Raw genomic sequence first — 21,122 nt, forward strand, 5'->3', positions numbered from 1 at the left:
TTACTTTATTCTAGTGAATCTATGGGGGTAATTTTGGTTAAATTATGACTTTATTCTCATAAATTTATAAAATTAATTTTTATTAATTTATGACTTTATTCTTGTAAATTCAAGGGATACATTTTGGCACATTTTTTACTTAATTTTGAGCATCAATAAGATTAATTATGGTAAATTTATGACTTTGTTCTTGTAAATTGATTAATTTTTTTTTTTAATAAATTCTTGTCTTTATTCTTATGAATTCATGACATTAATTTGGGTAAATTAATAAGTTGATTCCTGTGACTTTATTCGATTAATTTTGGTAAATTAAGAAGTAAATTCTTGTAAATTTATTAGATTAATTTTAGTAAATGTATGGCTTTATTGTTGTGAGTTTATGAGATTAATTTGAGTAATTTTATGTCTAATTTTTGTAAATTTATTAGATTAATTTTGATAAATTTACGACTTTAGTCTTGAAAATTTATTAGATTAATTTCGGTTAATTTATTACTTTATTCCTGTGAATTTTCTAGATTAATTTTGGTTCATTTTTGTGAATTTATGAGGATATTTTCAGCAACTATATTACATCATTTTTTGATTTTTTTTTCTCATCAATATTTGAATATATTAAATTTTTGACACTATTCTTATATATTTTTAAATAATTCTCTTAAATTTATTATTTAATCGCCGTAAATTCATGAATTTATTCTCGTAAATTTAGAACTTTATTCACATAAATGTATGATATTTATCCTATAAATTTTTTTTTTAATTATTTTTTCATTTTATCTTTTTTTCTTACACTAATCCTCTATTGTACGTTTGCCCTAGTTGGCTTTCTTAGATATTTTATCTGTCCCCACAGATCAAATGGGATCTGTTTTTTTCTGTGTTATATCAATGATTGTATTGACGTCATACTTTTAAACCAAACGCTGTGAGATAATTTTCCTACAGACATAGTATTTTGAAAAACTGATAGATCATTTTCTGTTATGCAGAAACTTCTGAGATGATTTTTCGGCCTTAGCCTTGGAAACACATTCTGCAAAAAGGTGAAAAATCTGAGGCTGTTTCTGAACTGTAGGCCTAATGAACCTCTTATCTTTAACATCCCTACATAATATCCATTCGAATTTACATCCTATGATCTAATTATGTCGCAAAGATTTCTCCCTGACTGTAACGAGTGATGTGAGTCACAGAGTGATGACTTCAGTGGCGATGTCCTCCCAGCATTTAATCATATGATAATGAGCTGGCAGTGATGTAAATAAAATGTCACTCTGCTTCAGATGAGAATCACAACAACTGATATTTAAACATAATCATTTCAGGAGGACAAGTTCATTCTATCACATCTGATTCTAGCTCCAGCATCAACAGAGAATGGAGGGATGGATGGAGGAAGAGAGACAGTAGAGGAGACAGACGTTTAGAGGAGAAGACAGAGAGACAGGCGAATGGATCTGACAAGAGGAAGGAGGAAGGACTGAGACAGGTGGGGAGACATGGGAGGTGGGTGAGGAGTGAGCCACAGCGAGAGTGGGAGGGACACTCACTTCTGAGAGATCGAAGGGAAACAGAGCGAGAAAGAGTGAGGAGGAAAGAGGAGACAGAAAGACAAAGGGACAAACAGGGAGGAGGACACAGGAGGAGGAGGAGGAGTGCAGTTGTTCATTAGCAAGGATGTGTTGGAGGCTGGAGGAGGGAGCATGAGGAGGAACAGTGGAATGGTGAGTTTCATGGACACTGACTAATGAGAGGAGAGGAGAGCAGAGGAGGAGGCGAGGGCGAGGGGAGAGGAGGTGGCAGGGGTGAAAATGAGGCATGAGAGTGAGGAAGAGGAAGAGGAGGGAGCAAGGAGAGGAGGGGGCTGGAGGTGAGTGAAGCGAAGCTGCCTTTACTGTGTCACCAGAGGGGGAGGGTGGGGGGAGGGGAAGGGAAGAATTTGCACGTACGCACACACACACACTGTTGAAATCAAACACGACATGTGAGGAAGACTGAAAGAGAAGGGGACAGATAATTCGCCTGAGAAAGGAGGAGGGATGAGGAAGAGGAAGAGGAAGAGGAATTATCACCAGAAAAAGAAAGTGAAAAAGAAAAAAAAGCAGGATCCCATGGAGGGAAACTGAAAAAAAGTGGGATGATGGTGATGATGAGGTGAGGACAGAGAGATGAAGGTGATGCTGAAGAGTGGAGTAGAGGGGAGGAAACCTGGAGGAGTGTGTAACAGGCAGCAGCATGTCAGCAGCAGCCACTTGTGAAGGAAGCAGCAGGAAGCAGCAGGTCCTGTGTGTATGTGTGTGTATGTGTGTGTGTGTGTTATTATGTTTGCTGCCAGCATCAGGTGTGAGAAATCCCGCCACAGCTATCACTGTAACACCTGTGCACTCACATATGCACACATATTGATGCAGACACACACTCATAACAGACATAACTCTCTGAATTGTTTGATTGGATGAATAAAAATGGAAGCACTTATCCTCATTACACCATTCAGTGCAAAAAAAAAAAAAAAAAGAAAAGTCAAGTATGTCTTCCTCACACACACGAGGTTGACTTTACCTCACTGTGCCCTGCTCTCCACCATGCATACATCAGTACAAGTCTGGACAGCCTGCCCCAGCACAGAGATGCACAGTTGACGAATCCCTCCGCCGACACACTGGCAAGTAGTTCCTAATAGTGATGGGAAACTCGGTTCTTTTTAGTGAGTCGAGTTTAAATGAGTCACTCACCAAAGTGAATCGGGTTTCTGAGTCATTTGAGTCACTTGAGTCAGTTACCCAGAAAGTGCATAGAAATCTATATTTCAGAAATTCATACCAGAGAAATGACTGAAAAGGACAATTAATACACTCCAATGTGAAAAAAAAGAGTGAAAGATCAACACATATTAAAGAAACTTTTATTTTTTCTAACTCACAAATAAAATAACATTAAATTAGATAAATATAACTGAGAAAAATTACAAAGTTCAAACAGCGCAACATGAGAAAAAATAAGTATGTACAATAAATCTTAAGTAAAATAAAGCCTTTTGACAAATATGAAAACAAACTGAAATTGCTTAAACAAAGTGAAATAAAAATAAAGTGTCAGCAGTCAGCAAAAAGTCACCCCTCCTTTAAAATGGATTGTCCTTGACTGTAAGTTGAGCCATTCTCCCCTGATGTGAGTGAGTCAGTAAATGAGTCATTTGGGGTGAGGAATCATCATTCTCGAATCAGTAAAGTGATTCACGGGTATTGAACGATTCGTTCATGATTCGCACAACACTACTGCCAACACACTGGCAAGTAGTTCCTAATTTTATGGGATTTTGATAGGTGTTGGAGTAAGAGTCCTTGACAACTTTTCACCAACAAATTAAAGCAACCAATTAGTTTCAGGTCAATTATGACAATATACGCTGTGAATATTAAGCATGGTGTGAATTTGAGGGTTGGTAGTAGAACCAGCTGATATTTTACTAAAGCTCTCAGTGCGCTGCCAGTTAGAGACACCTGGGTCATTCTTTAAATGCGGTGCCTTTTGCGTCCCCAGCCTAAATTCAGCTGTATTTTCTGAAAATAATAGAATTAAAAATATATATATATTTTAGTGAAATTTCACTGATTATCTGCTAAAAACACAAGGATATAACTCATAAAACTTAAAAAGCTTTTTAAAATACCATTTAAAAACATCAAAATGTGCTATTTTGCCATGTCCCCAGTGCCCTTTCCACTGTTTCGTTCAAGAAAATTATGTTGCTGTTTTTTTTCCCCCAATATATCTGGATATTTTTATTCAGCTATAAGGGGTTCTTTATATATTTGATAATTTCATCAGCAAAAAAAAAATTATATTTTGGTCTAAAATTGCAGTTTAATATTTGTCCCTGGATTAAGTGTCCACCGTGTTATCCTAACTTACTGTACCTCTAAGAAGGCTCCAAACACATCAGCATGATGCAGTCTTTTAATGTGATGTCATTCCAGAGGAGGGGAATTCAACAGCGATAAGATTACTCACTTTTCTTGTGTTAATTTTATTATAGTTACTCTTTTATGATGAAGATCTAATGTGGTCAATCCAATCCAATCCAACTTTATTTGTTAAGCACTTCAAAAAGCAACCATAGTTAAAACAAAGTGCTGTACAAGAGAGTGAATAAGATACAAGATAAAGGAATAGACATAAAACATAAGAAAAATGAATTTGTCAAAGACAAGGAGCAATATAAAAGACATACAACAAATTTAAAATGAATAAAAACACAGAAGAAGCAAAACAAAATAAATAAAATTAATAAAAAATAATAATACAATCGCCAGCTACTGTGCTTCAAAGGCCAGAGAGAAAAAGTGGTCAATCATAAAATGTCCACCGTGTTATCCCAGTTTTATGAAGTAAATTATCAAATATCATAATTTTAAAAGGTTTCTGGGTAAAAATGTTGATTTCTTGTCAGCTATCCAAAATCCTGTTAGCTTAAATGCTAGTGAAGCTAGGCCAAAAGCTATTTTTGTTGTAAAATGGACTGTGTTATTGTCCACCGTGTTATCCTTTTATGGATAACACGGTGGACACATTCATTGTGACATATATTTTTAAAACTTTAAAAGATATATTAAATTTAGCAGATTGAAATTGACCTTTATGCTTTTCATAAAGCTTAGAGTCATGTTTTTAAGAAGAAACATCAAAATAAAATTAAAAAAAAATATTTTTTTTTACCATTTCTATGATCCAAAAGGCACTGCATTTAAAGAATGACCCACCTACTGTCACATTTCGCATCGAGAGACACAGAAACGACATCGATACGAATCACGATAAGTAATAGTTTGTCAGGACTACTTTCTGTCAATTCAAACGGCTGGCTGGGAGAGGCGAGAGCATCGCGGCGGATGTCCACCTCACTTTTCCCCGGGTGTTGTCCGTCTCCCCGGCACACTCACGGCTGCTTCCATCTATCCATGCAGCTCACTTCATTGTACTGGTGGTGCCCATCAATTAGACAAGAATTAAGCCTTTCTGGATCAAATATTATTCTCCGAGCACTTCGTAGAGGACCGTGAACCGCGGACAGGGGCGCAGATAAGTTTTGAGCGACGGAAAGGGGATTGAAACGACACACAGGTACTGTGTAACTGTTATCTCGACTTCCAACTACACGTTACTAATGTAACGCAGGCGTACTAGCCCGCAAGCTAACCGGCTAACGTTAGCATCTCAGTGACCAACTCGGTATGAGTCCAGATGCTCTGATACAAGGAGGGGGTAGCGCCGGCTTTTCTGCCTCTTATTAACACTTTAACTGTTAAAAACTGTTTGTAGAGGGAGGTCACACATTAACACCTTCACCCTGAGCTTCACAAACCCAGAGAGCTGATTTTTACTTTTCACCAGAAACAGACGTTAGTAAGAACAGCGCAAGCGTGGGGAAAACAAAAGGGCTTCAAAGTCTGACACAGTGCTCTGGAAAGCTGTGAAATTATCGATTTGGGAAGCTAATAAGGTACAAAACAAGCATATAATACCACTTAGTCTATTAATTCTTATAATTTGTAGTGTTTTTAGATTAAACTTATTTAAACTGAACCAATATGTGACACTTAACAGGATACAACAGAGCAAATACATTCATAGTGGTTCATTATTTTACGTAAACCAAACGCAATGAGATGATAATAAGGTGTGCTAAACTTATAGAAGGTTCATAAAGAAAAAAATAGACTATTTTATGAATATTAATGTTGTCCTAAACTTTATTCCTAAATATAAGTTTAGAAAAATGCCTGTGAGTGCATTAATTCAACTTATTTACTACAAAAGCTTCAACTAAATCTGATTTAGATTGGTATTCTGCCTCATTATTCAGAACCATATCAGAACTAGAAACGTAAATCTAAAGATAAAAACGTCTTAATGGTGAAATAGTCAAAATATATGTTAATAAAGAAAGAATTCAGTTCAATACAGATAGACTTTTTCATTTTGAGATGTAGAGATGTGTTAGTTTGGCTCTAACTTGTTAAAATAGTTAAAGCATCGACTGGGGATCGAGGCTACCACAGTCAGGTCTAAGTCGAGGCTATTATTATTAAACTCTAGAGGTGAACACAAAGACAACATGTGATGATAGATAGATAGACAGAGCTATGGTCATGATTCAAGCAGCACAGACTGTGTAAAACATGTCCCCAGTGAAGTTAGAGGGGGCAGTCGGTGTAGGCTGGGGGGAGCCTCGGTAGACAAAGACCTCCAGAGAGCTTCACACACTTGTATTGTTTGCTAGAGTTGAGCAGATGTGCTTTAAAATCTCGGGTTGGAAAGTGAATTAAATATGTTTAACCTGAGAAACCTCAGTCGTGTTTTTGTCGCTGGTCTGTTCGTGCTTTGTTCTGGTCGCGGTGTGAGTTGGGTTAAAGATGAAGTTGTTGATGTGCTGCGTGAAAAGACGCTGCGTTGCGTTTACGGTCCGTTTCACACACATGATGTTACACACACAGAGTAAGGAGAGGGACCGGCCGGTGTGTGTGTGAGTGTGTGTGTGTTCACCTGACGTGTGTGATCTCTGAGGCTGTGCTGATGGTGACTTTCTGCTGTGGGGAGCTGTGTCCTGAGCTGACCGTCTGGTCTTTTGTGTTACCGTGAGACTCGGTGGCCCGGCCGAGCCGCAGAGACACGGAGGGGGAAGAGACCGAGCAGTGACACATGCATGAAGCCCTGACACTGAATGATGCTTAAAGTGAGAGCTCCATTCATGATGCAGGGCACTGTGTTTGTCATGGCACTTTTTTTTTTTTTGGCTGATCAGATGCTGCCTGTTAGTTTGTGGTCCTGGAGTTCCTTAACAAGTGTTGGCATAAAAATAATAGTAATAAAATGTTTGAAGCTCACAATAAGATTTTCATAGGGAAACCTCACCCACAGGACTCCGATAAAATCACGTTATCACTATTGACTAATATTTCAGCCTTTCTATCACTAATCAAACTTTCTATTCAGTACAATTCCAGATACGGGGTTAAGGAGGTGATTTTCTCATGATTTTTTGAACAGAATGAGTTTGCTGGCAAATTATGACTGAAAAAGTTTCTTCTAATTATTTCTGCAACTGCAAAACAGAAACCATGCAATAAATGTAAAATTTAAACCACAAACTCAAATATATATATTTAAATGTATAAAAACTACAAAATAAATTTTCTCTTATTTTAACAAATTAAAGAGAAGTCTCTTTTTAGTTCTCTGAGGTAGGCTAAACTGTGCAAAATAAAGTTTTTTCTTTTCTTAAAACAGCAAGTGAAATTATATTTTATCTTGAATAACAAAAAATGAATAAAAAAATGACCTTTTTTAACAAGTCTCACATCAGAATAACTAAATGAATAGTTCAAATAAGCAATCTCTGGTTTGCATGTGTTCCTAGTTTGGGATTTCAGTGTTTTTTTTTATCTCAGCTGATTTGAATTGTCATATTTGTACAGATTTTTAACCATCACATGATGCATGGTTTCATCCCTGGTATCACTTAGACCTGTTCTTGATATTTGATTGTTTTTTCCCAGTTAACAAGATTTATGAAATGGCCATGACCAGTCCAGTTACCACAGAGGGCAAGTTGTTATCATCACAGTGTAGGGATGGGAACCTTTCATACCTGAAATGATGTGGTACTGATGCCTGGTACCTGGCAACTGGTGGTACCAATTTTCGGTACATTTGTGTGTTTATGTGGTAATACATATTAATTTATTGAAAGATAAAATCTCAAAGTTCTTCCATTTAACATATTTATTTCTCAATATAAACTTGCAATGCTATGTTGATGTTTTTAGGTACTGAAACATGGTGCAATATGGGTACTCAATGAGGTACTTTTAAAGGTATCAACCAAATTCCGTCAGTAGTACTGATTACCAATTCAATGTAAAATAAAAAGGTAGATGAAGGAGTGGAAGAGTAGAGGATTTTCCATGCTGCACATGAACATAGCATTGCAAGGCTATAAATTGAGGAATAAATAAGTTAATTTGAAAATAATGTGAGATTTTATCATTAAACAAATTTGTAGTTATTACCATAAACACACATAGAAGTACTGAAAATTGGTACCGTAGAGTACTGATACTGATTGCCAGGTAATGGGCATTGGTACCTTATCATTTCAAATGTGAAAGGTACCCATGTGACAGAATTTGGTCAGTACCTATAAAATTACCTAATCAGTACCTATCACTACCACAGTGTAAGGAAAACTTGTTTGTTTTTATGTCAGGAAGAAAAGTCAGATTCACAAATCCTTAGAGCGATAAAGCCAGGTAAAAGGATTATTTGCCCCAAATACACCAGATATTTATAACTTAATCCAACATATGAGTGTTTTTTCCTGGATTAAAGTAAATTGCTGTTGTGTGACAGTCTGTTTCATTAATAAGTAAGTGAGGAAACAGATTCAGAACAGCAAAAACTTTAATTTTTAACACACATGATTAACACACCGTATGTCAAACATCAAGAAAGTCAGTTTAGACTGAAGACCGAGCTTTGTAGTTCAGGTAAGACTGCTCCTGAGAAGTAACCTGAGTCTGTGGGAGCCTGTTTATAACCACGCTGAAACAGTGCTTATTGAGAGCTTTTTCTGCAGTACATGTTATTTTTTGTTGGTGGTGTTTGAGTTTTTCTGAGTTCTGTGCAAAGACTGAGGTAAAGGCTAGCAGCAGGTTGTTGTTTCTTAAGGAGTCCAGCTGCTGTTTGGGATGATGGTCTGTAGGGTGAATGTTTATATTGAAAAAAGAAGAAGAGGCCATGTTGTTTCAGTTCAATACTACCGTCCACATGCTGATGCTGATTAATTTATCACGTTATTGGCTGTTCATATCTGTAGAAATGTTCATAACGTTACATGTCTGTGTTTTTTTTTTTTTTTCAGCCATGCCCTCGGTGATGGAGCGCTCGGGGGCCGGGGTCCTGTCCCGAAGCCGGGCGAAGACTGTTACCAACGGCAATAGCCAGCCTCACTCTGAAGAGGAGAGCAGCGATGAAGAGCACGCCCACGGTAGAAACACAAATATGTTACACTGAGATACGTCACGATTGTGGAAACAGGAAGTGTGGATGTGTTCAAAGTCCCGTTCGCTATCTGAGGAGACGTTTTGCTATCGCTGTCTTTAGGAGAGCATTGCTCCAGACTCCTCTGCTTGATCATGAAATAAGAAGCTGTAGAGCTGAACGTGTTGCTGTGAAAATAGACCGACAGTCTCCAGACGAGGTTTCAGCTGAAGCTCTGCTGCAGTGCATCTTCAGTCCTCATCACTGCTTTCTTCTAGAGCCTTCTTTTTCTCTCCTCTCCCCCCTCCCACACTGCCCTCCTTGTTATCCTCTGCTCACACACATCTCTTCTTTTCCCCGTTCAGTTCTCTGATCATCCTTTTTTCCTCCTTTTCTTCTCGGCTTGTCGTCTTCCTGCTTCGTCCCACCCCTCTACTCCAGTTTCCATCCCTGTCTCCTCCCTTCCTGTCCTCCGTCCCTGAGGAAACACTAATGTGTCCCTCCTCCTCCTCCTCATCTCTTTCCTGCTTCCCTGAAACTTGCATACTTTCTTCTTTCCTGTAGCTTCTCATGCTCTTTAACACCACATCAGTAACTTGATGTATCGTCTGAAGCTGCTGCACTTCCTGCTCTTTCCTCCATCACTGTCTGAATATCAGACAATCTAAAAATATCCTAAACTAAGTTAGCTTCATCAAAATAGTGTTTGTATTTTCGTCAGCAACCCTGTAAACATGAATATTGAGGCTTTTTTGTGAATTATAGCTTGCTATTACTGTAAACAGAGAAAAAATGCTTTTCCTCAAAGGGTGACCCAGCAAAATTTGGGATGAAATGCTCCGTTAGCCATGTCTGTGAATAGCATGATGCTACTCTGCCTTCTGTTATTCCCTCTGTTGCTGGGTTAGCATAGCTAGCTCGTCCATCTTATTGGAGATAGATCTTACGTTCCCAATAACGATGGATGGAAGGACAGGTCCATGTCATCACTTCTTAGCTCACACCTGAGAACCTTCTCCTCACCTTGTGGGGAAACATCCGGCCTAGCACCAGTTAGCATTGACATGCTACAGGCTGCTAACAGCTGATTTCACATGTGAACAATGCAGCCATGGTTACATGTAGGATCTCCAGACAAACACAGGAGAAAAAGTAGTAAAAATATCACGGAAGACAAAACCAGTTTGGTGTCCTTGACCAACAAATGAGCACATGATTAAACTCCACCTGTCTCCACCGTTGACCTGTCTCTAACTCATCTTCCAACTGAACCCAGGAGAACCAGAAATGTCCTCTCATGTTGCTGTCTCTTTCTCCCCACAGACAGTATGATCAGGGTGGGAGGAGACTACCAGGCGCAGATCCCCGAGTTCAAACCAGGTGAGCTGGGAGAGACAGGAGAAGGGGAGGAAAGGGAGGTGACACATGGAGAAGGAGGGAGCAGAACAGGACTGAGAAGGACACAGAGGAGAAATCTGTCTGACATTGAAAGGAGGAAGGAGGGGAATGAAGATGATGAGAGGAATGAAAATCAGCTGAGCAGATTGATATTAAAGAATCAGGAGAGAGATTAGAAAGTTTCCCTCTGATGCTCGGACCTCTCCCTCTTTAACTTCAGAAAACAGTAAACCAGTTATCAGGGATAAGTTATATTGCAGGTTGTTTTTGATCAGGTAAATAATGGAACTGAACATGAGAAGTGTTTTTTAAAAACAATCCCTTTTGTTTCCTCCATCAGACAGTCCAACACGCTACAATGAGAAGGACCAGAGGAGTATGTTGGTCTGGTGTCCCAACAGTCTGCTGTCTGATGCCATGTGTAAGAGCACACAAACACAACTTTTCTTTAACTTATCACACCTTCTTTACCATCAGTGAACAGCTGGATGATATCAGTCATGTCATTCTTTCTTTTCTTCTATCTGACCTTCTTTACCTTTTTTGCGTCTTTGGTTTTGCTCCATTATTTATTCCCATTTTCTTTCCTCGTCTCTTTCTCCTTCACTATCTACGGAAGAGGACAAGGGCCACTGTAAAATAGCACAAACCAAAACAAATGGATCCATTTTTTCCCCTATTTTTTTCTGAGAAAATAGTTGAATTCTGCATTTTTTTCTCAAAATTCTGAGGTTTAAGTCCAGTTAAGAATTCTGAAAAAAAGTCAATTTTCTGACTTAAATCTAAGTTCTGAGGGAAAAAAAAGATGTCTTGAGATTAAAGTCGGAATTCTGACATTATAGTTAGACACTGACTTTAATTTTTAAATTCTGAGATTGAGGTAAGAATTCTCAGATCAAAGTGAGGATTCTGATTTTTTTCCTCTGAAATCTGAGATTACAGTCAGAGTTCTTACTGTAATCTCAGAATTCTGTCTTTTATCTGTCAATCTAAGAATTCTGAAAAAAGTCAGGATTCTGAGATTAAAGTGAGACTTTTGACTTTTATCTGAGAGTTCGGAGGAAAAAAATTAATGACTGCGAAAAAGTCAGAATTTTGACTGGGATCACAAAATTTGACTTTAAACTCAAAATTCTGAGGTAAAAAAGCCAGAATTATAAGATTACAGTCAGAATTCTGACTGTAATTTTAGAATTCTGGCTTTTTTCCTTAGAATTGTGACTTTGAACCCAGAATTCTGATTCCCATCTCAATATTCTGGGATTCGAGCCAATCCCAGAAGTCTAAGATTACAGTCAAAATCCTGATTTTTCTCTTCAGAATGCTGAGATTAAGTCAGAGTTCTTAGATTGAAGTCAGAGTTGTTAGATTAAAGTCAGAATGCTTACCTTTTTTCTCAGAATTCTGACTGTAATCTCAGACTTTTGACTTTCTTTCTCAATATTCTGAGATTAAAGTCAATCCCAGAAGTCTGAGATTAAAGCAAGAATTTTTTAGATAAAGTCAGAGTTCTGACAGTAATCTCAGAATCCTGATTTTTCTTTTCTTAGAATTCTGACCTCAATCTCAGACTTTTGACCTTCTTTCTCAATATTCTGAGATTAAGTCAATCCCAGAAATCTGAGATTTCAGCGTTCCTAGATTAAAGTCAGAGTTCTGACTGCAATCTCAGAATTCTGACATTTTTTCTGCAGAAAAAACAGTAATTACAACAAAAAAATTGAGTTTTTTTACCAGTGGCCCTAATCCTCTTCTGTATCTGTCTCTTTTCTTTATCACCTTTATTTTGTGTCCTTCTAACTGAAGTTTTCCTGAAAAGTTTCTGAAAAGCCTTTTTCTTCTTTTCTCAGTGGATGAGTACATCCTGATGGCCAAAGAGAAACACGGCTACAACATGGAGCAGGTATGACGAACCAGATCAGTCTCCTCCTTTCTGTTTTGATCCTCCTGCTGGTTTCCTGACCCTGTGTCTGTCCCCGCTGTTCCTTCAGGCTCTCGGCATGTTGCTGTGGCACAAACACGACGTGGAGCGCTCGCTGGCCGACCTGGCCAACTTCACCCCCTTCCCCGACGAGTGGACGGTGGAAGATAAAGTCCTGTTTGAGCAGGCCTTCAGTTTCCACGGGAAGAGCTTCCACCGGATCCAGCAGATGGTGAGGGGAGCTTACTGTCAGCGCAGAGAGAGGACATTTTAAACACAACATTTAAATGCTTTTATCTGTTTTTAGCTTCCAGACAAGCTGATCTCAAGTTTGGTGAAATACTACTACAGCTGGAAGAAAACCAGAACCAGAACCTCGGTCATGGACCGGCAGGCCAGGAGGCTGGTTAGCAAGAGGGAGAAGGATGACAGGTACGAGGCGTCACCAGCTTTAATGACTGAGGGTTTGACAGAAGGATCCACAGTTTGAGCTGAATGTTTGTTATTTTTTCTGCAGTAATGATGACATGGAGGAAGGTGACCCTGGGAGTGACAGCGACTTTGAGATTGACGCCAAGAAAGAGGTGAGAAGAAGCTAACGAGGACCCAAACAAAAAGTCAACACCCTCCATTTTTAGCTTCATTTATTATGTGCCCTTTTCCTCATCCTCCTGATATTTCTCTGTGCAGGCCGTGAAACAGAACAACAACAGCACCAGCTCCGATAAGGCCACCCCCAGCCGCTCTGGGCCGGTGAAAAAGGAAAGTATCGGAGCTCAGTACCGCCACCATCCGCTCCGAGCCCGTCGCAGACCGCCCAAAGGCATGTACCTGGAGCAGGGAGACATCACGGCGGTGTCTGCCTCCCATGATGCCGGGGTCCTCACTGTGCGACAGCTGGACACACAGCTGATATCGCTGAAGAGACAGGTGTGTGTCATTCCTTTTATCCCACCTGTTTGACTGCTCAGCGAGTTAAGCACGTGACGTTAGCATGATGCTACTCTGCCTTCTGGTATTCTCTCTGTGGCTGGGTTAGCGCGGCTAGCTTGTCCATCTTATTGGAGATAGATCTTATGTTCCCAATAACGATGGATGGAAGGACAGGTCGATGTCTTCACTTCTTAGCTCACACCTGAGAACCAGCACGTCGTCCTCACCTCCTTCTCCTCACCTTGTGGGAAAACATCCGGCCTAGCACCAGTTAGCATTGACATGCTACAGGCTGCTAACAGCTGATTTCACATGTAAACAATGCAGCCATGGTGACATGTAGGATCTCCAGACAAACACAGGAGCAAAAATAGTAAAAATATCACTGAAGACAAAACCAGTTTGGTGTCTATGACAAACAAATGAACCATACAAAGTAACGATCTACTCCAGACACAAAGATGACAAAAAAGAGACGAAAAAATGACAAGAAAGGGACAAAAAAGACAGGGCTGCCACAACCAACAGGGCAGCTCCTGATTAAGTCTGTAGACATCCTCGTTCAAGTTTTTCACATTGTCTGATTTGAAAAAACATAATTTAGAAATGGCAAAATTCAGAAATATTGAGGAACTGCAATTTAAACCATATCGGCACCCCAAAAATCCCTCCGTACAACTCGCCCTTGGTTTCATCTATCCACAGAATATTTTGCCAGTAGTGCTGCAGGACATCCAGAACCGATTTATGTAGGAATCCAGGTTTGACAAAGGGCTCACTCACGTTTTCTTAAAGCTGTAGACTGTTAAATTTATTTCATGGGTCTTCTGAGCAAATTTTTCTTGTTTCTTTCAGGTTCAGTCGATCAAACAGAACAACAGCAGCTTGAAACAGAGTCTGAATGAAGGGGTGGATTCCTTCAAACCCACTGAGGTCAGTCTTTCCTCTGAAGATAACAGTTTGTCCTCCTCATCCCTTATGGCTCTGACTCCAGTACAGATCTGTCCTCTGCTCTCATGCTGTCAGTTTCACCCGTCACACTAACTCCTCTAACCGCCCTGTCTCTGCCTCCGTCAGCCTGCCTCCAAGATGAACTCACGCTGGACCACGGAGGAGCAGCTCTTAGCCGTGCAGGGTAGGTTAAAGCAGCAGGATCATCCTCAGTCCCTCCTACGGAGACATCCTGTGCTTCTGACTCTTCTCTTCCTCCCACTGAAGTCGAGCTTTTATTCTCACATTTTCTGCTTTGTCATGGTTCCTGTGTCAGAGACGTGGACGCAGCTCTGAAACAAGCAACACAGCAAAGATATCTGAAGAGAAAGTTCAGAAAGAGACAGCAAGGCTTTGGAAAAACCTTTTTCTTTTTTTAAAAAAATCTCTTTTTATTGAAATACAGAATCATTGTATCACTTATTTGATACATCTTCGTTACAATTCTTCTTCTTTTTTTTTCTTTCTCTTGCTGTTCATTTTTAACAGTCATAACATGGGTTAGACATAAAAGAAGAAAAAATAGAACAGAACTTTATTTGTCATTGCAACAAGTGCAACAAAATTGCAAAAATATATAAAATAATAATAATAATAATAAAAATAAAATAATAATACATAAAATAAAATAAAAATAAATTTAAAAAAATAATAATAATATTTCTTTTTTTGCTTTGTCAATTTAGGAATCAGTCATGTGGTTCTTCTAGAGTTTCAGCTTAATATCCTTTTGGTTAACATGTAAAACAAATTTTAGAGAGGGCCCTGCGGAAAAATGATAGGTACAAAAACGAGAATAAGTGAAGAAATAACAATTATAAAAGTAGTAAAATAATAGTAATTTTTTTTAGCAATTTTTAAATTAGTTTTCAACAGATAAACAATAATAATCATACACTAGAAAAAGTAACAAACATTTTCTTTTAAAACAACAAAGAAAAATAGTATAGACAGCAATACATAAATAAATAATTGCAGAAAAAGTATCTTAAGGGAATTTTAAGAGGTCAAAATAAGAAAGTAATAGTATACATATTTTGAAAATAAATAAATAAAAATTAAGTAAAATAGATAAATAAAATTTATAGTAATTAATTTAAAAATAAAAATAAATAATTTAGAATAGAATAAAAAACTGATTTGTCATTGCAACAAAGTACAACGAAATTGCAAAAAAAAAAAAGTAAATAAAAAAAATGAAGAATCATAAATGAGAAAACTAATATACATGTGACAGATAAAAAAAAAAAAGAAAAACAGTTCTTAAAGTACGATTTCAAGACCATTAACCAGATTTTTCTCTCGCCTCCTCTTTAGCCATCCGTCGCTATGGAAAAGACTTCACAGCCATCGCTGAGGTGATCGGGACCAAGACGCCAGCTCAGGTGAGCATCTGTAACTCTGACCTTGGTCTGACCTCCAGCACCATCAGATTTCCTCCTCCTCCCTCTGTCTAGTTAAACATTTCTCTCTTTGATAACCATAATCTACGAGTCCTCGCCGTCCTTCCTGCCGCTGGAAATCACCTTTTCATGACCTCGCTTCCGCTCCACCCTCAGGTCAGTTCGTTCTTCGTGAGCTACCGCCGCAGGTTCAACCTGGACGAGGTGCTGAGGGAGTGGGCAGCCGAGCAGGTGGCCACTAACCGAGACCAGAGAGACCCCCGGAGGAGCAGCGAGGAGCTGTCAGCTGCTGCAGACGGAGCTGCAGAGGAGGACGAGGTGAGACGTTACAGTAGATACACCTGATAAGTTTCTTTTTTAGTGCAGCAGACTGATAAACTTATAATAACAGAAACTTTTTACCAAGAATCAGGATTTAAATGAGAAACTTTGCTCACAGTGATTCTGTATCTGATCTCGTATCTCTCTGCCTCGTCTCCTCAGGTAAAGATGGAGGATTCTCCCTCAGACCTCGCTGGCGGCTCCTCTCCCCCGTCTTCCACCCAGACTCCTTCCTCCCTGTCCCAGCCACCTCCTCTGCTGCGTCCCGCACCTCCCTCTGCTCCCCCAAGCCTCCTCCGTCAGCCCCCTCCTCTGCAAACGCGCCCGCTCCAGAACCGAGCTCCTCACAACCATCCCCCGCCTCCGCTCATCAGGCCTGCTGTCACCACCTCCTCCTCCTCCTCCTCCTCCACGGGGAGCTCCAGCCTCAAGGCCTCACCCCCCAGCTCCTCCTCCTCCACCTCCTCTGCTGCAGTGCAGGTCCCTCCATCACTGGTTGGGCTAAAGGTCGAGCAGCCAAACTCACACTGACCTGCACACACACACATGCTCACACACACACACACACACACATTAGTAGACAGAAAAACAAACATAACACACTCTGTATTTCCATCTTTACAAGCTTCACACACATGATCACATGACACGATCACATGACACGACCACACGAACACTCTCAGGTCCCTGAGGTGACATCACAGCTCCAAAACTGTGACATGAAGAGTGTGAGGACCCTCTGCAGAGGGGCCCGAAGCCCCATTACTGTACTGACAAACACCTACCTCCAGACCAGTGTCTCTCACACACACACACACACACACACTCTAACACACACACACAAACGAGCAAAGAACTCTACCGCCGCACTCGTCCCTGTGCGAAGCAAACGGAGACACTGGATTGTCAAGCTCCTGAAGAAAGCCATGACCACAGAGTGAAACCCACCTGCCTGTTACCATGGCAACTGCTGAACATCTGGAGCACAGAGGACACACACACACACCCACACACACACATACATACACTGAGCAGCTGTCAAGTCATGGAAGCAACTTTAAAGGAAGTTGCGGGGGGCGCAGAAAACGATCCGACGGCTGAACGTCTGAATATCGGAGTACGACGAGGAGAAAACCAATCTTTCTGTGAGCGAGCCGTGCTTTAAAACTCAGGCTCAGGAAAGAGGATGAAGGTACTTCTGCAGAACCTGGACTTGGCTTGATTTCACTGACTCCAATCTCTGAAGCTGTTGGTGCAAAAATGGAAAAGGGAAGAGCTCAGGCCTCTCTTCTCTCATAGCCATGTTCGACTAGTATTAACTGGAGTGTGTTTTCCTTGAATTCTTCCTTTTTCTTTTGAATAGACTTTTGAAGTGAGCCTTAGATGAACAGTTAGTGGTTGTCCGTAGTTTAGGTAGTGCAGACTTTAAAGTGATGTAAACTGAGCACTAAGGAGAAAAAAGAGCCTTTAACCCATGTGACTGAACTCAGTCTGGCTTTCATGAAGACATGAACCACTGTTTTTCCCTCCACTGGTTCACTGTTAAACTTCCTCTGCTTCATGTTCATGCTTTGGGTGAATGTCGTCTGTTGTCGGCTGCAAACAGAAGCAGAAACATGAGCTTCAGTGTTCTGTGTGTGTGAAGGAGAGACTGTTGAAGCACATTTTCAGATGACAGGGAGTGTTCATCTTCCTTTAACCTCCTTTGACCCTCTTTGACCTCCTTTGACCCTCTTTAACATCTTTTGACCTTTAATTTCATTTAACCTCCTTTCACCTTGTTTAACCTTTAACCTCTGTTGACTGCCCCTTACCTCCTCTAACCTTCTTTGTCCTTCTTTGACCTCATTTGACCTTATTGAACCTTCTTTAATCTCTTTTGACCTCCCCTTACCTTCTTTACCCCCTTTAATCTTCTTTTACCTCATTTGACCACCTTTGATTTTTTTCACCTCATTTGACCTTCTTTAATCTCTTTAACTTCCCCTTATCTTCCAAAACCTTTGACCTCATTTAACCTTATTTGGATTAAAAGGAGTGTCCATCCTCCTTTAACCTCATTTGACCTCCTTTGACCCTCTTTAACCTACATTGGCCTCCTTTGACCCTCTTTAACATCTTTTGACCTTTAATTTCATTTAACCTCCTTTCACCTTGTTAAACCTTTAACCTCTGTTGACTGCCCGTTACCTTCTTTAACCTTCTTAGACCTCATTAGACCTCATTTGACTTTTTTCACCTCATTTGACCTTCTTGAATCTCTTTTGACCTCCCTTTATCTCCTGTAACCTTTGACCTCCTTTAACCTTGTTTAGCGCTTTTGACATTTTTAACCTCCTTTTACTTCATTTGACCTCACCTTACCTTCTTTGACCTTCTTTGACCCTGTTTGACTCTTTATTTGACCCCTTTTAACCTTGTTTAACCTTCTTTAATCTGTTTAGTCCTACCCATACCTTCTATGCCCTTCTTTAACCACCTTTGACCTTATTTGACCCCATTTAACCACCCTTATCTTCCTTTCACCTTGATCTGTTTTGTCCCCCTTTTCTTCTATGCCCTTCTTTAACCACCTTTGACCTCATTTGACCTCCTTAAACCTCCTTAAACCTTCTTTAACCTGCGACACATGCTACAAAGAAAACCTTCTGCCAAAGTGTTATCTGGCTTTAAGAGCACATTTAGCCACCAAACTCGTATTGTTCTCGTTAGCTGTTGAGCAGCACATTTTGAACCTTACAGTGTGGATTTATTTAACGATGAGTTGGACTTGTTTTCACTTTTGTGCACATATGCTAATGGTGCAGCTACTGCTTGTGACTTGCCCCAGAGGCCAAGCAGCGTTCCTGGGTGTTTCAGTCTTTATGATCAGTGAAGTTGGCAGGGGGTGGGTTGTAATAAACTTGTTCAGGCACAGGCAGCGACGTTAAAACATATTTATCTCAGAGAGCTGGCTGAGACCGATTCAGTTTGATATTTTGTTTTGCATCATGTCAAAAAAAAACACTACAAAGCTGAGTTCATGAATCTGTCGTCTCACATGTGGCGGTCTTTTGTCTGGTAGTTCAAAGACCAGGCACAGAAAGAGGCGTAGGAGGTACAAGGGCTTCTGGGAAAGTTGTTTAAGCCAATGACCTGTCAGCAAGTGCTTCTTGTTTGAGTGTCTGAATAATCCTCTGCTGTGTTTTTGTTTGTGATATCATGTGGCAGCCCCGGCCTCTTCTCTCCTCAGACCCTGCCGGCCTGTTGCTGCCTGTTGCTGCCTGTTGCTGCCTGTTGCTGCCTGCTTCATGAGCAGATCTGGGATCACATCTCGTGTATTTCCTGAGTTCAGTGCTTCTGTAGTCCCACATTGCCTTCCCTTTGTCAGCATTTAGAATCACACAGCACTGAGCAGGAACCAGAGCAGGAACCAGAGCAGGAACCAGAGCAGGAACCAGAGCAGGAACCAGAGCAGCAGCACTGTTAAACTGTAAAGCAGCTTGCCTTTTGTTTCCTTCCACTTGTCTCTTCCTCCAGAAACAGCTTGTGTGTTCTGTTTGTGAGAAGTTGTTTACATTGTTTGAACTGAACTGTTTGTGTTTGAGAAAGTGTTTTTTTTTTTAGAATAAAGAAAATACCAAATAATGCAGCCTTTTTTTTTTTATGTTGTAACATATTAGTAAGGATTTAGATTTCCGCGGAATCCAGTCAAAGAAAATGTGCTAAAAAAAAACTTGTAATTGTGTGTTAACTGGTATGTTTTTGCTTCATGTACACATTTGTTTGTTATCCAAACACCATCTGTTGACTCCCGTCAGGTTTGTCCACTTGCAGCTTCCTGAGAGAGCGCTGCAGTGTGGAGCTCACCTGTCCAGACGGGAGAAAACACAGCGACACACATGAAACCGCCTAAAAGCACGAGCTGATGTCAGCTGCACTAAGTTGCTCATATGCTTTAAAAGTATAATTGTGAAGATCTCTAGGATCTTAAGGTGATGGAGTTCAGAGCTCCCCCTGCTGGTGATGCTGAGCACCAGCTTCTGTTTGGCCTTCAGTTTAATAATCAGCTCTGTGCTCTGCTCAGTGGACGTTTGGGAGGATTGTGGAATAATTCAGGATTATTGTGATACTTTATAAAATGATCCAAACATGACTGGGTTTAATGGGTTAACAAGTACACAAAAAAATAATGATAAATATTTTTTTAAGGAGATGACATTTACACTTATACACGTGTTAAACCCAAGAAAGTTTAGGTCAAAATGATTCAGATCAATGAATTTTTAACACGGCTTCTCTCTTTTTTTTCTAACTTGTTTATAAAACGTTAAGTAAAAGATATGGTTATTTGAAGGCCCGGGACAATATTTTTTTTCTTCTTTTGATTTGATTGTTCTACAACTTTTGGAAAATGTATTAATTTAGATTCTTGGATAATTCTAATTTTTTAGTTTTGTTTCTTTTAATCATAGGCTGCACAAAAAATAAAAAATAAATAAAAAATTGGACGTCATCTTGCCTGGCTCAAAGTGAGGTCGCCACATAACTGCTCCCCCTGGTGGCTGGCTGCAGTATAGGTCAAAAAATCCATCTCCCCAGTCATTCCAGATGGGCTGTGGTCAAACTTTAAAAAATGAATACACCTGGTAGAAATGTTTCTCACGTCTGATTGTTGTGGTGATTTGAAGATATTATTTGGCTGTCTTGTATTCAGAAAAGTTTTGTTTTCATCAGTTATAAGAGGTTAAAAATGAGCCTTCACATCACATTTAATGCTTAATGCCCACTCCACTCAGATTCTCAGTCTCTGGTTGTTAATAGTGGTGCCTGTGATGTTTTTTATTTTTTTTTATTCTTTAGTTTTGTTGTTTTTTTTCCACATATTGCAAACAAGTATAGGAAAATACATTTTTCCCAGTTTTGCAAAAAAGTTTCTGCTCTTAGGTTTGGTGAGAAAGTTAATTTTCCCACACTTCCAATTTGAGACACAATATCGATCCGGTCAGTCTTTGTTGGAGGATCCAGTTGCAACCATTTCTGAGTTATGGCTTTTTTACTAGCTGCTAAAAAAAATCTTTAATAGGAACTCATATTTTTATTGAAAAGTGGGCAGGTTACGAAGATAG

The 21,122-nt window shown here is 39.7% G+C and overlaps 1 protein-coding gene across 2 annotated transcripts; it reads left to right on the plus strand.

Moving 5' to 3' along the window:
• Window positions 1–1,582: 1,582 nt before the first annotated feature.
• rcor2 (REST corepressor 2) lies at window positions 1,583–19,593 on the plus strand. 2 transcript variants are annotated; one of them, XM_074661851.1, is made up of 14 exons: window positions 1,583–1,730; window positions 8,930–9,055; window positions 10,372–10,428; window positions 10,787–10,867; window positions 12,297–12,349; window positions 12,438–12,599; window positions 12,675–12,799; window positions 12,885–12,951; window positions 13,058–13,297; window positions 14,156–14,233; window positions 14,378–14,435; window positions 15,608–15,675; window positions 15,850–16,011; window positions 16,177–19,593. In XM_074661851.1, the coding sequence occupies exons 2-14, from the start codon at window positions 8,932–8,934 to the stop codon at window positions 16,543–16,545; spliced, it is 1,644 nt and encodes a 547-aa protein (XP_074517952.1). In that variant the 5' UTR covers window positions 1,583–1,730; window positions 8,930–8,931; the 3' UTR covers window positions 16,546–19,593. The 2 variants fall into 2 exon arrangements, with proteins under 2 accessions (XP_074517952.1, XP_074517951.1); XM_074661850.1 differs by lacking the exon at window positions 1,583–1,730 and adding an exon at window positions 4,872–5,130 and having other exon boundaries at window positions 16,177–19,592.
• Window positions 19,594–21,122: the final 1,529 nt, after the last annotated feature.

This window comes from Halichoeres trimaculatus, unplaced genomic scaffold (genome assembly GCF_033239565.1).
Source record: "Halichoeres trimaculatus isolate MK-OKI-2021-1 unplaced genomic scaffold, fHalTri1.1 fHalTri1_scaffold_22, whole genome shotgun sequence".
NCBI lineage: Eukaryota > Metazoa > Chordata > Actinopteri > Labriformes > Labridae > Halichoeres > Halichoeres trimaculatus.

Excerpts from the sequence above, each read along its gene's own strand:
- rcor2 (XM_074661851.1), top strand. The coding sequence starts at position 8,932 with ATGCCCTCGGTGATGGAGCGCTCGGGGGCCGGGGTCCTGTCCCGAAGC. Across the intron at positions 12,952-13,057 it reads AGATTGACGCCAAGAAAGAG|GCCGTGAAACAGAACAACAA; the intron begins GTGAGAAGAAGC and ends TTCTCTGTGCAG. Across the intron at positions 14,234-14,377 it reads ATTCCTTCAAACCCACTGAG|CCTGCCTCCAAGATGAACTC; the intron begins GTCAGTCTTTCC and ends TGCCTCCGTCAG.